Raw genomic sequence first — 17,305 nt, 5'->3', positions numbered from 1 at the left:
GTTGGCATCCGCATATGTGCTCTTAATTCACATCCACACACAGGCGGAAATTTAAGTAACTGACACAACCATATTTTATTTTTAGCGATGCTTAAAACGGCTTGTCGCATTTTGTGGAATATTTCCATTGGAAATTAGGAATTTCACAATCTGTATTTCTTTTCAATTAAATAGTCTAATATCTAAGGAATTAAAAGATTAAGTTGCTTTGCAAGACACTTTCACTGAATAAATGAAAAGCGATAGATGTTTTTAACGGTCTTAACTTCTTTATCTCTAATGATGTTGACGTCAAGATGTAAGTAAGTACGCGAATTCTCTAGAAAACGGCGCGTCAACGTTCGCCTTCAGGAAATGACGTCAGTTCTCAAAATGCGCCAAAGTTAAATTACACAATGGAGACGAGTTAACGTTACTGTTGTAGTTATTATGACTATAAGATAAATCATGGAGAGGTTAACGCTTAGCCGGCGATCAACGCTGGACGATCGAGTTGGATGTCTTCCAGCGGGCGACGGTTTACCAGTATGGTCAAAGATTCCATTAGATGCAAAACTGCCGATGATGCAAAACCCCAAGGGTGCTGTTACTATATTCACAACGAAACTCGGAGAACCGGTAAAACACTTACTCAAATCTAATTTTAATACTATATGGTAAACGTGTACGTAAAACTGTAGACTAAATATCATCACATGTGTATTGAATTGTAGTTTCCAGTTTATCAGTCCCACTAACTCTGCCTGTAAATGCCTGGATTGGCTTAAGAGGCTGAGGACCAAAAAGAACTGATCGGTGGTGGCAGCCCCCATAGGAATGTGACGTCATGATTTACACTTAAGGGGACCGCTGAACTGGAAATGTCCTGTATGTCGATGTGATGTGAATCACTGTAACACCTACATGTACATGTGTGCTTCTTTTAGAAACATCGCAGTAAACAAGAGTATACTTTTGATTTGCGCGATCCATGTGGGAAATACATATCCAACGAGTACCAGCCACTGCACGACCCCCATCTGAAGTCACACTTCAGCACAAACGTCATGCGGCGTCACCTATTCAGGAAGGGGTTTATTTCCGAAGATGGAAACGTTTTGTGTTCCTTGAGAGAGTTTAACCAGTACAGAAAATACTTGAGACACATTTTCCTTCTTGAAATAGCCAAAGAAAGACAAGAGGAGGTAAGTCTTACAAAAATAAAATTTTAAAAAAGGGAGCAAATTAACTAGGATGGATGAGTGAAATGTAATAATGGTATAGCACAACGACTCAATGTTTGTCGATGTTTTACGATTTTCTTTTTAAATTTATGCGTTGAGTTATAATTTTTAAATGTGAATATGTCTTATTTTAATTCAGAAGGAGAATCGCCTAAAAGAAAAAAATGCCCGACAAGAGGCAGATGTTGAACGAGAGCCGTCCAAGGGCACGCTGGTCCGCAGGCGCTTGCAACAGCAGAGGGAACGGGGCCACTCAAAGTAAGCTGTTTTTTTGTATATGGTCCGTGATTGTTAGGTATAATTCGGCAACAATAATATATATTACGAGGGAATTCTATTATGAAATGGATGTGACTGGGCAAACGTTATATAATCTTATTTTGTTAGACTACAGGCCACCATGAGCTCGAACACTGATCGGTTAGAGAACCGGCTGCGGCACATTCGGCAGGAGATGGCGGCCCGGGAGCGAAGGCAGCGTGAGGAAGCGGAGCGCCGACAGATGACTGTCCTCAAAAACCTACGGGAGGTAAGGTCCACTTATAGCTAGAGATGTTGATCTACCACACGAGTGAACCATAACTGGCGGAATTAAGTAAAACACATTATTAATTATGTGTACGTATTGTCAAATGAAATGAAAAATATATGTATATAAAGTATCCCTCAGTCTCTATGTAAGACAATTTGTTTAGGTACGCAAATATAGTTATATGTTTATATTATTTGACAGAACCACCGGCGGGGGGAGATGCTGAAAAGGCGATGGCACCAGAGGGACCGCATGAGGAGGCAGCTCATCGCTGATCGGGACACACAGCGCCGCCTTCAGACCGAACTCAAGGTTTGGCGTTTCAGAGTTAAATTTAATTTTTTAATCAAGAGCTCTCACAAGATTATTGTATTACTGTCAATAATAATACTCTTTTTAAGTGTGGAAGTATAAAAAAAATTAAGCCCGTTATAATTATAACCAACATACACAGCTTTTTCATTTGTAAGTGTATTTTTTTGTGTATTTATTTAGGTGTATAATATAAATAGAGGGTAATTGTTTGTTTCAGTGTAAGATCGTAATATACATCGAATAAGCGCCAACAGTGAGATTTCACGAGTGGTGTAGCAACGAGTAATATTTTCACATTTGGTGTTTACAAGGTGTAATATATTGCGATCTTACACTGAAGCAAGCACTTTTTCTTTGTATCAAATGTCTAAAGTTGGTATTAAAAGACATTAATTTTATTTACGTATTATTCGAAAAACTCGCCAAACTGTATGCACAAGCAACGTCATCTCGGAAGTTAATTTTGTGACCTAGTCCTGTACGCGCTGATGTTTGTGTTAGATAGCAGAACGGGCTAAAATTTTGAAACTGTGAAAAATATCAAATTCATATTTTCACGGTTTGAAACAGTATAATGTCGTTTTTATTTCACTAAGAAATCTCAATTAACCACCGGAAAGCATATCTCGAACAACTCTAAGTTTTGACAACAGGATCAAGCTAAGCTTGGTACAATTTGTATACTATTTCCATTTTGAATAATGCTGAGGCCTTCAAAGGAAACTATGTTTATGATTATCAAGAATTATTATATAGAATCATTGTTTAGTCAGTAATTTGGCTATATTAAATAGTATACTTTAACGTGTGTCTCTTAAGATATTTTCAAGAAAATAGGGACAGGTTATCATTCCTGCAAGAAAAAAGCTATTGTTGAATAAATGGATGGATTAATGGATTACAATGGGTGAAAAAATGTATGCATGCTTTCAATTGAATGTCAAATAAAGAAATGGGTTTATCAAATATTTAACTTATTTTATACAAATATCTCCTCGAACACAGTGCATGTCAACATGGAATGCGCGCAAGGCGGCCCAGAGCGCGATGATATCACGCGACCAGCGGATTCTCGAGCAAGACGATGCTGCACGTGCCGACAACATTGCCAAGCGTGATCAACTGACCAGCAGACAGCGCGATCTGATGGGAAGTAAGTTTAAAGGCCTTCCACAATGCATAAGTGGGTGGAAAAGGTCGAAAATTTAAACGTTTCAAAAGTTCACGTTTTATTAAGTTTTGAGGAACGATCTTTTTGGGAGTAAAACACATATTTTTGTTGACATTTTATGGGGTAGTAAGGAGTTGACACAATTTTACAAAAGATTTTGGATAAAAAAGCATTCACTTTTTTTTTCGGAAAAGTTTGTCGACATTGTAACATTGTTTTTGTGTCAAAATGCCCCAGACAATATATATGTATACATAATCAACAATGGCTTAATAGTTCTTGAAGATATCTTTTCAAATAAGAAAGTAATTCAATAAAATAAAGACAAATTGTGGATGGTTACGAAATGCAAATATCTTTTTTAAGATATCTGCAGCCACCCCAAAGCCTCAAGACATTGTAAATTAGGCAGTTCTGACCACAAAGCCTCAAGACATTGTAAATTGGGTAGTTCTGACCACTAAGCCTCAAGATTTTGTAATTTGGGTAGTTCTGACCACAAAGCCTCAAGACATTGTAAATTAGGCAGTTCTGACCACAAAGCCTCAAGACATTGTAAATTGGGCAGTTCTGACCACAAAGCCTCAAGACATTGTAAATTGGGTAGTTCTGACCACAAAGCCTCAAGACATTGTAAATTGGGCAGTTCTGACCACAAAGCCTCAAGACATTGTAAATTGGGTAGTTCTGACCACAAAGCCTCAAGACATTGTAAATTAGGCAGTTCTGACCACAAAGCCTCAAGACATTGTAAATTGGGTAGTTCTGACCACAAAGCCTCAAGATATTGTAATTTGGGTAGTTCTGACCACAAAGCCTCAAGACATTGTAAATTGGGTAGTTCTGACCACTAAGCCTCAAGATATTGTAATTTGGGTAGTTCTGACCACAAAGCCTCAAGACATTGTAAATTAGGTAGTTCTGACCACAAAGCCTCAAGACATTGTAAATTAGGCAGTTCTGACCACAAAGCCTCAAGATATTGTAAATTAGGCAGTTCTGACCACAAAGCCTCAAGACATTGTAAATTAGGTAGTTCTGACCACAAAGCCTCAAGACATTGTAAATTAGGCAGTTCTGACCACAAAGCCTCAAGACATTGTAAATTAGGCAGTTCTGACCACAAAGCCTCAAGACATTGTAAATTGGGCAGTTCTGACCACAAAGCCTCAAGACATTGTAAATTAGGTAGTTCTGACCACAAAGCCTCAAGACATTGTAAATTGGGTAGTTCTGACCACAAAGCCTCAAGACATTGTAAATTGGGCAGTTCTGACCACAAAGCCTCAAGACTTTGTAAATTGGGCAGTTCTGACCACAAAGCCTCAAGACATTGTAAATTAGGCAGTTCTGACCACAAAGCCTCAAGACATTGTAAATTGGGCAGTTCTGACCACAAAGCCTCAAGACATTGTAATTAGCCTCAAGACATTGTAATTTGGGTAGTTCTGACCACAAAGCCTCAAGACATTGTAAATTGGGTAGTTCTGACCACAAAGCCTCAAGATATTGTAAATTGGGTAGTTCTGACCACAAAGCCTCAAGACATTGTAAATTGGGTAGTTCTGACCACAAAGCCTCAATACATTGTAAATTGGGTAGTTCTGACCACAAAGCCTCAAGACATTGTAAATTAGGTAGTTCTGACCACAAAGCCTCAAGATATTGTAAATTAGGTAGTTCTGACCACAAAGCCTCAAGACATTGTAAATTAGGCAGTTCTGACCACAAAGCCTCAAGACATTGTAAATTGGGTAGTTCTGACCACAAAGCCTCAAGACATTGTAAATTAGGCAGTTCTGACCACAAAGCCTGAAGATATTGTAAATTGGGTAGTTCTGACCACAAAGCCTCAAGACATTGTAATTTGGGTAGTTCTGACCACAAAGCCTCAAGACATTGTAATTTGGGTAGTTCTGACAATTTTGACACATAAACATGTTCATTTATGTTGTATTAAAGCGGCACTCTCACAGATTGACTTTTTTGGTCTCAAAATCAGCTGATTTTGGCATCAATGCATTTAATTAAGTCATATTAGAAAAACCCCTAAAGATCAGATCTCCATAGTTTGGAAAACTGCCAAAAAACGTTTTTCTTAAAAGCGTTAGTAAGACATTTCCGGGAAAATGTAAATGCTTTTTGAGTGGAAATCTGATAAAACCTTCTTTCGTTAAAAAGGCCCAATTCCTAATTACAGCTTCGCATGTTGCAACGGATATGAAATATTGAACCTCAAAACTAAATAAAAATTGAATTTTTTTAAACATTTTTAGTTTTAGTCCTTCAACCGACGTTTGCACTGTGGAAGGCCCTTAAATGAACTAAAATCCATGAATTGTAAGAACGTGCATGTAGATGTGTTTACTTACTGGTACATGTACATTTCACGTGGCTTTCAATAGAATTATGTGCCTATAGGAAAAATCGAGAAATACAAGCAAACGGCACGCGAGCAGAAGCTGAAAAAGGAGCAGCTGTATTTCAAGCGTCTGGATGAGAAGATCGCCGCCATTGAACAACAGACAAAACGTAAAGGTTGGACATTAGGCCTGTTTACTGCAAACTGATTTTTTTGTTCTTTCTTCCTGATCTGTTTCTGTTCCGACTTGTTAAATTGTGGGATGATGGTTGAATGGTGGGATGATGGTTTAATGATGGAATGATGGTTTCATGGTGGGATGATGGTTAAATGGTGGGATAATGGTTTAATGGTGGGATGATGGTTTCATGGAGGGATAATGGTGTAATGGTGGGATGATGGTTTCATGGTGGGATGATGGTGATTTAAACAACTGATTTGAACGACTCATGTAAGCAGCTTGTTACAACGAAACATAAAAAAAGCTCTTGAAAGTATTTCTCCCTTTAAATATCGGTATACTGTCAAACAAAAAAATATTGGGAGAAATAAAATATAAGTGTATTTTGGTTATATGTAGGAGGTCGGCGACACCCAAAGAATAGTTTACTGAGCACGTGGAAGTTGGAGGACGTTCTCAAGTCGCTAGACGTCCCCGGTATCAGCCAGGGTAAGCGCAGCAATTACAAACTATTATGTCTCACAGTTTTTGAAACGCTTTTATGTTTTTTTTCCATAGGAATTAATATTAAAGTAATTGAAGACGGATAAATTAGGCCATATCGTTAGTATTGTTAATTACAGTGTATATGCCTTTCTTGTATCCTATTCAATCACATGGAAGAGATGATCTCGAGTTTTATTTTGTCTACGTCATGTTCCAGATGAGCGGGACCCGTCGTTCATGGCAATGCTAAACGCAGCAATAGACGGGGCTGTGGACACCGTCACCGGGCCCTCCCTTACGGTCAGTCTCTCTCTGGAATATCTACTTTGATCACTGCATATAGCAATACGTACGCCATAGAGGTGAAATTAAGTCGTTTTCACGAGATAAGTATGTGTTTTAAACGAGATAGAAAAAGATCACGTATGTAACCTATGATTTCTCACTTCTTTTTCAGGAGGACGAAGCTATTGGGGCAAAAGCGAGTGAGCTCGTCCAGGAGGTTATCTCTAAGGTTAAAAATGTAAGTACCAATTAATCTTATTCGGAATTCATTCAAGCTGCACATGTTTGATCTCAACTATGTTCCGGTGCCTATTAAAAGACAACGAACTATCAAATATCGATCAAAAGCCTCAAATTTTGCAAAGCCATGTACAGCAGTGGCACATAAAATGATGAATCAATTGTTGATAATTATGCCCCCCTTCGAAGAAGAGGGGTATATTGCTTTGCACAGGCATGTCGGTCGGTCGGTCGGTCGGTCGGTCGGTCGGTCCGTCGGTAGACCAAAGCTTGTCCGAGTGATAACTCAACAATTCCTGGACGTATGGTCATCAAACTTCACATGAAGGTTGGGTCTGACCAGTAGATGACCCCTATTGATTTTGGGGGTCATCGGGTCAAAGGTCAAGGTCACAGTGACCTTTAATAGTAAAATAATTTTAAAGCTTGTCCGAGTGATAACTCAACAATGCCTGCACCCATGGCCCTCAAACTTGACATGGAGGTTGGGCCTGACCAGTAGATGACCCCTATTGTTTTTGGGGGTCATCAGGCCAAAGGTCAAGGTCACAGTGACCTTGAATGGTAAAAGGTTGTCCGAGTGATAACGTGACAATGCCTGCACCCAAGGCCCTCAAACTTGACTTTGAGGTTGGGCCTGACCAGTAGCTGACCCCTATTGTTTTTTGGGCTCAATGGGTCAAAGGTCAAGGTCACAGTGACCTTGAATGGTAAAAGGTTGTTCGAGTGATAACTCAACAATACCTGCACCCATGGCCCTCAAACTTGACTTGGAGGTTGGGCCTGACCAGTAGATGACCCCAATTGGTTTTGGGGGTCATTGGGCCAAAGGTCAAGGTCACAGTGACCTTGAATGGTAAAAGGTTGTCAAATTGATAACTCAACAATGCCTGCACCCATGGCCCTCAAACTTGACTTTGAGAATTGGCCTGACCAGGAGATGACCCCTATGGTTTTTGGGGGTCATCTGGCCAAAGGTCAAGGTCACAGTGACCTGGAATGGTAAAAGGTTGTCCGAGTGATAACTCGACAATGCCTGCACCCATGGCCCTCAAACTTGACTTTGAGGTTGGGCCTGGCCAGAAGATGGTCCCTATTGATTTAAGGGGTCATTGGGCCAAAGGTCAAGGTCACAGTGACCTGGAATGGTAAAAGGTTATCCGAGTGATAATTTGACAATGGCTGCACCCATGGCCCTCAAACTTGATTTGGAGGTTGAGCCTGGCCAGAAGATTGTCCGTATTAATTTTAGGGGTCATTGGGCCAAAGGTCAAGGTCACAGTGACCTTGAATGATAAAAGGTTGTCCAAGTGATAACTCAACAATGCCTGCACCCACTGCCCTCAAACTTGACATGGAGGTTGGGCCTGACCAGTAGATGACCCCTATTGATTTAAGGGGTCAAAGGTCAAGGTCACAGTGACCTTGAAAGCAAACTCGACAATTCTTGGACCTATGGTCATCAAACTTGACCTGAAGGTTGGGGGGTCATCAGGGCAAGGTCAATGTCACAGTAACCTTTAACGCAAAAAAATTAACAAATCTTCCCCCACTGATATCTCAACAATGCCTGAACCTATGATCATTAAACTTGACATGGATGTTAAGCCTGACCAGTAGATCACCCTTATTGATTTTAGGATTCATAGAGCCAAAGGTCAAGGTCACAGTGATCTTGAATGGTAAAAGGTTGTCCGAGTGATAACTCAACAATGCCTGAACCCATGGCCTTCAAACTTGACTTGGAGTTGCATCTGACTTGTAGATGACCCCTTATGATTTAAGGGGTCATTGGGTCAAAGGTCACAGTGACCTTGAACGAAAAAAACTTGTCTTGTGATAACTTGACAATGCCTGCACCCATGGCCCTCAAACTTGACATTTAGGTTTCTGGTGACCAGCTGATGACTCTGGATTTTGAGTTCATAGAGTCAAAGGTCATGACGGTCATAACACACTTTATCCTCACACTTTAATGGTCATAATCTTAAAACAGCAACAAATCAGCTGTCATTTCGGTCCATGCATATTTCATTCAATTGTCCATATAATCCTGACAACATGGCGCTCAGGGGGGGGGGGGGGCATAATGTTTGACAAACATCTCTTGTTATTCTTCCTTTTGTGGCGCATTTCAGGACATCTACCCGCAGTACTTAAATATTCTTGGAGAGGATGACGTTTCGGAGTCAGTGGATAACGAAGGTGAGAAAATATTTCTGGCTTTCGTAAAAGGATGACTTTATACTATTATGTTGAAGTATTGTAAATTATATAATGAAATACATTATTTTCAGCTACGAAAAGCAAGTCAGTGAGGTTTAGTAACGAGGAGGCGGAGATCACACCCGGACCGCCCGCCGAGTCCGTTCCCGCTAACAGCGCCAGTAGCGAGTCGGAGGCGCCTCATTTCAAGCCGGTGGCCGAGCACGTGCTCACCCCGTGCCCCTCCGCTATGGAGATGGAGGCAATCATGGGATCCCCGACAGCCGCCGACAAGACGATATCCCTCTCGTTCGTGGAGACGCTGCTGCTTCGCCTGCTCGATGACCTGAACAGCGGTCAACTGAGCAAGGACGACATCATGAAGCTGGCCACCTATTCCATGGACATAATATCATCTGAGATTGAACCATGCGCCATAACGCATAATCCTGATGCTCCTGAGGAGTCTGAGTCAGCAGCTAGTGCGCTCGTTACCGAAAGCTCCTCTTCAGTGGTCGCTGCAAAGATGGTAGATTTCACATTGAGCAAGATACTGAACAACATACAATCGGATGCTATCCATCCCGAGGACCTGGCATCGTTAACAGTGACGTTTATAGACAACGTCACGGGAGCTGATAAGGACACAGATAGTTCAAGCGAAGCTGAATTAGATGAATACATTGAAAAAACCATACGCACGGCGACGTCATCAGCAACAAATCCCCGCGAGGATTCTCCTGTCTGTGACGCCTTGCTCGACGACTTCATGGTTCGGACGCTCGAGCGGCTCATTACAGACTTGGACAATGAAAATCTCACCACAGAACAGGTCCGGCAGCTGGCAGTTTCGGTTCAACAAGAGTCCAAGTCAACTGTCCGGCCAGGTTGTGAGGACGAGATTCCTGCTGAAAAAGAGAATATCCAAGTTGTGCTTCAAAATATACTCGGCCAGCTCCATTCCGGTTCTATTGACTTTCAGACTTTGTATCAAACAGTATTTGCAATTGTTTACACATATAAGCAAATAAAAGAAACCACATCGACCGACTATGAACAGCGAATAACAGATCTTCTAAAGGACCTAATGACAGCTGTCGAATCAAAAGTGATCTCTGGAAAAATCGTCGACGTAAACATCAACATCGTTCGAGAAGCTAGTAATAGACTGAGCAAGTCGGCACTCGAAATCAGTCAGATTGATCAAATCACCCCTAGTATCGCCGTAGTTGCCGACATACAGAACATCGACCGGGATTGTTCGTCGGAGGCTGCACGTTTCGCCTTGGAAAGTGCCCTCTCGCAGGCCAGAGAGAAGCTTGACGCGGACATGCCTGATGCTGACATTCAGCAGAGTGTCCAGAGCGTTGCCGAGGCAGTCATCACCGTCCTGCCGGAAAGGGACTCCCCGAATATAGTGGCCATATTTTTCGAGTTGATGCAGGCCCTGAAGTCACACGCCCAGGAGCACAGAGGCATTGCTGACATCTCGTTGGAAGACATCAATGCCCTAACTGACCAAATCGCCAGTAATGCGCTGACCGATACAAACATTATGGATATGGCTCACGCTGTGGTAGATTCTGTTAATACCCCAGTCAAGTCTGATTCTTCCTTCATTGCGAATGAAGCTGTGAAGAGCTCACTTAAAGATGTTTTGAAACGTCTTACAGAAGGAGCTATCGAGGCGAAAATAATCGCCGACATTGTGGCCTCTCTCCAGTCATGCTGCGCCGCTGCGGATTCGCAGATGGTGAACTCGCCGACGTTCCTAAGTTCACTGGCGGTATTGCTCCGCACAATTCTAGACAGCCTCACCTACAGGTTACAGACGGGCGAACTGAGCGAGGAAGACATCGGGGAAATATCGGCCACAGTACAGAATACCGTTTTGGCAAACTCCAAGGGAACAAGCGCTCAAAAAGGTGGACAGGGAGGTACGACCATGCCAGCTAATCCCCCAAACACTCACGCGACCACGAGTGGTGACAAGCAGAACACATCAATCCCACCTCTTGAAACGGTTCTGCTTTTGGAGCACATCCACCAGCTTGTGAAAACAGTAGAAAATGGAGATATCGCCGAGAATCATGCGCGAGAGCTTGGAATGAAAATGATAGAGTGTGGCAAAAAGCTTTTGAATGAATCTGGGATTGGAACTCCTTGCACCGACACTAGTTTGTTCGCAGATAGTCTCGTTGAAGAAGTGATTCGCACGCTTCAAATCGAGATCGAGAGCGGACGGATACCCAGCGAGTCACTGAAGGAAGTCACAAAAGCGATTATTTCCACATCGACGTCGACGGCAGCCCTGGAGGCTGTTGATACAGCCCTTCGGAGCATTTATCGCGATGTTGAAATCATTGGCTGCCTGCCGTCACAGATAGACTCTCTTCCAGCGCTCCCTTCTGCCTCCGCCTCCACGATCGCTTCCTATGTGGTCGCTCATACCATCGAATCTATTTGCAAGGAAATCACTGCGCACGGTGTCCCGGCTCATATGCTATCATCGATGGCTTCTTCAATCGTTACAATGCTTTCTGGAAATGAAGAACTACACTTGCCTGCAGACTTTCAGAATTACAGGCCAATCATACAAGACATTGTCAAAAGTCTTCGAAATGACAAACTGAGAGAACCTTGTGCAAAAGAGATATTTTCTCTAATACTAACAAACTACAAGACTTATGTTTTACGACCAGTTGACGACGAGGAGTTATTATTGGAGCGTCTCCCAGATGATGACCTTCAGCTTGTGAACGACCTGGTGGCAGAGACCCTTAATAACGTTGGCAGGAGTGTAGACAAGGGCCGCATGGCCAACAAGGCCTTCTCCATCCCGTCCCTCGCACACTCGGACGACTCCTCTGTTATCGCCGAGCGCCTTATTGATGTCTGTATTGAGAATATCCAGCAGGATCTGGCGGCCGAGGAGCGCCGGCTCTCCATGCCGAGTAAGGACTTGGTTGAGTTTATCCTGGAAATCGTCACAACACTTGAGATGGAACTTGCTCAAGGTTCTGTTTCAAACATTTCAATGGCTCATTTTTATAAGGCGATTTCCGGCGATCAGTCTGATATTAAAGCATTGGAACAAAACGCAATGGGGAACTTGAGTCGAGTAATCAACGACATCAGTACTTCCCGCGGCCAGTCAGTTTATGTTCATAGAATACTCGACACTTACTTGCTACCAAACCATGCAACTGATGGAGTGTTCGAGGATCCACTAAAGGCAATCGATTCCATTTTAATGAATGTTAGCTCAGATATTCTAACTAAGTTTGTGAAAGCGACTTTGCAGACGATCTTGGTGGAAATCCGTAGTGACGACACACTGCTGCACGACCGGCCCCCCTCTGTGTATGTGTTACGGTCGGCGTCCTCTGTCATCGCAGAAAACGTGATTAAGGAAGTCATCAGCCGCATCAAGAACGACATGTCGAAGTCCGTCTACAAGATCCACGGCACGGTTAGCAAGCGGGACATCGAGCGTGCGGCAAGCCGACTGCTGAGTGAGTCTCCAAAGATACCCACACATAAAGACAACCTCGAGGTTACAGATCAACACAGTATGAATTCTGTCAACTTAAAGGAACTCGAAGACCTTGTGCTTGAATCGCTACATAACATAGTATCCAACCTACGATTGGAGCAATCAATGCATCCTCACAAACCTGCAGATGCTCACGACGTTTTTGACGTTTCACAAGAGATCGGCGACTTTGTCTTTGACACGCTGCAGGAAATTGTTCTCGATCAGCAGGATCGTCGTTCACAACTTGATCTCGGTGTAACAAAAACAGGCAGCAAATACACGGGGTCTTCAATCGAGCTAGTGTCCGGGGAGAGCAAGGTTGCAGCAACCTACGTGAACGAGGTACTGCACCATGTACTGGAGGAGATGCGCCAGGAGCTGGTAGTGGGTCAGTCTAACGTGTCCGACTCCGAACAGTCCGCGGACCACGTCTCCTCCAACCTTCAGGTGACCATCATCGACAGCATCCAGCGGGCCCTCTCCAACTCAAACATAAGCAAGCTACACACAGAGGCTCTTCAACCATACCAGCAGGAAGATGTGAGAAACATCCTCATCAACAGCATGAACAAGACAATTGAGAATATCAGTTCAGGGAAATTCTCGTCAACCGATCTCATTGAAATGCACACATCTTGTGTCAGAGCTTTACAAGACCAGCAAGTAGCAGGTATGGATTCTGTTACGGCTGAAAATGTTGCCAACTTGATGCAGCAGGTTTTGATCAAGATAAAAGGAATGCAGTTGACGAATGATACCGTTTATGAACTTTCCATGCAGTTAGCTACTCTCGGAATGGACGACCAAGACCGACAGGAACCGGAAGCTGTCCACAGCAACTCCTCTGTTGCTTCATCTAAAATCAACGATCTTATAACTAACGCGCTAGGTCAGATTGCAGCACAGCTGGAAAAACTTCCTCACTTTGGCAACTCGGAAAGAAAAGCAGACGAACAGGGATCAGGAATTTCCAAAACTGACAAGAACTACAACAGAAAGAAATCTGCGACCAATTCTGACGCAAACAGCGTTGCTACAGAAAGTACTACTAGCTCAGTGAGTATAGGTCAATCTTGCCCTACAAGAATTTCGTTGGATATCGAAACAGAAAGCAATCCAAAAAAGAGTTCAAACAAGACAATCGTTTTCTCTGAGAAAAAAATGGTAAAACGACCTTCAGAAACAAGACCATTACACTCGAATGTCAGAAACTCAGATATTGATAGAACCAAGAAGTCGAAAAACGTTTCCACAGTTTCGCCAGCAAAGGTTCACGGTTCTTCCGCAGCTCCGAGGCACCCGGCTATTGCCTGCTACATCAACACAAAGGTATCACGAACACCAAAGCCCGAAAATATATCTTCAGAGACGAGATATTTGGTGAAGAAAACCGCTTCACATGTGAGACCTAACATTGCAAAAACAACTACGACGCCCAAGAGAAACTTCAAACCAAAGAAAAATAGCAATACAACGAAGGACTTTGCAGTGCCGGAAGTGCGGAATGTGGACGGAAAAAGTGGCTACGATGCGAAAGTGAACCTTGCTGGACCGCTTGAGTTGCGGTCACTGTGTGGCTCCCACAGAGCGGAGGTGTATTACCGGAAGGAGGTAGAGCCGCACGCTCCTCCCCTCCAGCACCACGTGGAGCAATGGTAGATACAATCAACGGATCCGCTTGCGGTGCTCTTATTAAAGGTGAGGTTGACGTTGAATATCGACTTGATTCTGACGCAATGTGTTAAGACCACATTTTAACGTCAATATACGTCAAAATGAAACTATTCAATAAAGAAGCCAATAATATCCAACATTGCATCAAACTCGTGTTACCTAAAAACAGAATCACGCAAATTATTTGTTCCAAGTCTATACCCCCCAAATTTAAATAAAATGTTTACCTTATTTTAAAAAGAACATGTCCTATTAAAATGAGCTTGTTTCAAAATGTAGTTCTTTGTTTAAGAAAAAACAGATTTCAGAGGTCTAAAAACAGCAATGGACAGATTATGCATGATTTCATTAGCGGATGATTTAATTATATATTTCTTTTGTTGAACATGTAAAACATTCAAAGCTTAGAATTAAGATGTTGTATGTTTCCTTTGCAGGTTGTTAGCCGACAAGTTGGAGACAGATACAATAAAGCTTTATTCAAAAATTATTTACGCAATTATTGGTTTAACAAGTAAAATAAAACACATTAAAATCTGTAAACCTGTTTTGTACTTTTTCTTTCAATATAAGAACTATATAAGCGCATTACCAAGTCGACATTTAAAAAGACATTTAAAAAATAACAACCATGTCGTTAATCACATTGCTAATTTCAACAAAACTCTGAACAATCGGCCCATTGTTTATTAAAAATCCGAAAAAACAACAAATCTATGAATTTGTCACAATAAATACAGCAAAATTCTTTTTATACAATACAAGCGACCATTAATACTTAAGTCACGTCTTTCTGGCTCCATTCCGAGTACCGTAGTCAGGTACCATCTGTAAAATTTTCGCTATATTTAAAACGCTGCACCTTTTTTCATAAAAACTGAACCATATGTGAACTGTTTTAAATACAAGCCATGCTTTATATGTAATAAATCTACCCCATATTTGATTTGTGTGTGTGCCAAGCACCATATGCAAAACGATGCTGCGCCACATGCTAAACGATGCTGCACTATGAAAATAAAACATTCGGATGTGTGGAATTGCAGTTTTTTTATCTTTGAAATATGGAGATGTACTTAGACTTGGTTTTTGAGTTCTATTCCGCCAACAATTCGTTGAATAAAAGAAAGGAGAATACAATATATAAGAATGAATTTTAACAAGTAAAAGAAAATGTTATTCAATTTGATACAATGGGCATATCATAATGCAGGTTGCAATAGTTAATACAGTCCTTCTAAAAGTTTCAGTTAAGGAATGAATTGCGGGGTTGATGTCATTATCGGGGTATGAACGCAATTGGGTTGGTCAATGTGTGTGGAGTCCTCCCCGATAATGACATCAACCCCGCAATTCATTTACCCGAGGGCACCTGCGTTGCCAGGTAACGAGGCTTGCCGAGTTACCGGCTTCGCAGCGTGCCCGAGGGTCGGATTTTTCTATCCGGAACGGACTCACATGATAGATATTATTATTCTAGCACACAGGCATCTGAATCATTGTTTGTCACTAAAGTGTTGTTTAAAACCATTTTGGGTACATACAATGAGATAAACAACACATCTGAAGATATTTAGTGTCTTTGATATACAAATATATTTTGTATATCAAAGACACTAAATATCTTCAGATGTGTTGTTTATCTCATTGTATGTACCCAAAATGGTTTTAAACAACATTTTAGTGACAAACAATGATTCAGATGCCTGTGTTCTAGCACACCGGATAGGCATATACGTCAATAAGTTCCTTCGACATCACGTCTTTTAAGGGTTATTTTGTTTTGTTTTTTAAGTTTTATTATTTTAATGTTAATGGAACTCATCTATTTAAATCTCAAAATTATGATTACATAAAGTGAATTATAAAATAAATTGAAAATATTACGTCACAGCGCGTGACTCATCTGGCATTGGGGTATAATCAGTCAGTATAGTTGGTCGTGTCCGGGCTATAACTTTGACGTGCGTGGAGGGATTTTAAAAATACCTGGCACATGTTTTCGTTAAGTAAATGCATCGTGTCGCGTGCAGGACACATGACATTACATCAAAGGTCAAGGTCACACTTACAAGTGTATCATTATAGAATACTGCATATAGAACAGAAGAACACAAGTTTATTTCCACACATAACATCACACATATATACATCAATGAAGTAGACTATGATAGTCCATGATCATTTCCATTATTTAACACTTGCTTTGCAGTGTATATATGATTTTTAACTAGTTGAGATATTTTACAGTAACAAAAATAGTAGCAAATGTTAATCAAAAGAAGAATTATTACAAACAAATCCTTATTACAACTATATAACGGCTGGTATTAAAACATATAATAATCATGTATCATGTAAAGTAATGAAATTCTTTCTCTGAGCAAATGCTTTATACACGAAAATAGAAAGATTCTTTAACAAATCAGTATAATCTGTATTCACCAATTCAGTAGATCTAATCTGCCCGTCTCTGGCCTAAAAAAAAAATTGTTTGGTTAGGGTTACATCCTTAAAAAAATAGGTAGGGTAGGTAGGCTTTTTTTTTTTTTTTTTTTTTTTTTTTTATTAGGTTTTATATAAGAATATAATTTTCATCATTGGAGAATGGTGTTAAAGCTATCTTCTGTACAAGCATTTAAGGTTTAAACTTAATATTAAAAAGCAATTAAAAAAAAAAACGAAATATTTTAGTTTTTCATTTTTTTTTCAAACTGACTATAAAAACGGTAGGGTCGGCGCCTATTCCGTAGGTAGGGTCGGGTAACCCGAACCAAATGTATTTTTTTTTTAGGCCTCTGCATAAGTCATTTTATGTTGTTGTTTTAACCGAAAGTTTAAGTTTGTCAAAAAGTTCCAATTTATGTTCAGGTGTTATATTAGTAAATTTGTTCAAATATTTTCTTAATTTAAAAAAATGCTTTATGTATACACAGTATAGATGGTCGTGTTATCTTGATATGCATGGAGTGATTTTAAACTTAATCTGTTTATTAAGGCGATGTCTCGCTTGGAAGACACAGGGCTCTTTCTCTAAGTCCAAGGTCAAACTAAGATAATAATAATGATGCATATATACATCCTCATATAGTT

General features: G+C 41.0%; 1 protein-coding gene across 1 annotated transcript; it reads left to right on the top strand.

The window, feature by feature from the left end:
• The first annotated feature begins 447 nt into the window (after positions 1–447).
• On the top strand, positions 448–14,197 carry LOC128231086 (uncharacterized). The gene is made up of 12 exons (XM_052943506.1): positions 448–618; positions 927–1,184; positions 1,363–1,481; positions 1,611–1,752; positions 1,957–2,067; positions 3,076–3,223; positions 5,663–5,779; positions 6,187–6,273; positions 6,488–6,574; positions 6,738–6,793; positions 8,934–9,000; positions 9,093–14,197. Exons 1-12 carry the CDS (start codon positions 448–450, stop codon positions 14,195–14,197), a joined length of 6,468 nt encoding a protein of 2,155 aa, XP_052799466.1.
• Positions 14,198–17,305: the final 3,108 nt, after the last annotated feature.

Source organism: Mya arenaria, chromosome 4 (assembly GCF_026914265.1).
Source record: "Mya arenaria isolate MELC-2E11 chromosome 4, ASM2691426v1".
NCBI classification, from domain to species: domain Eukaryota; kingdom Metazoa; phylum Mollusca; class Bivalvia; order Myida; family Myidae; genus Mya; species Mya arenaria.
This window is presented reverse-complemented; position numbering and strand designations above follow the sequence as displayed.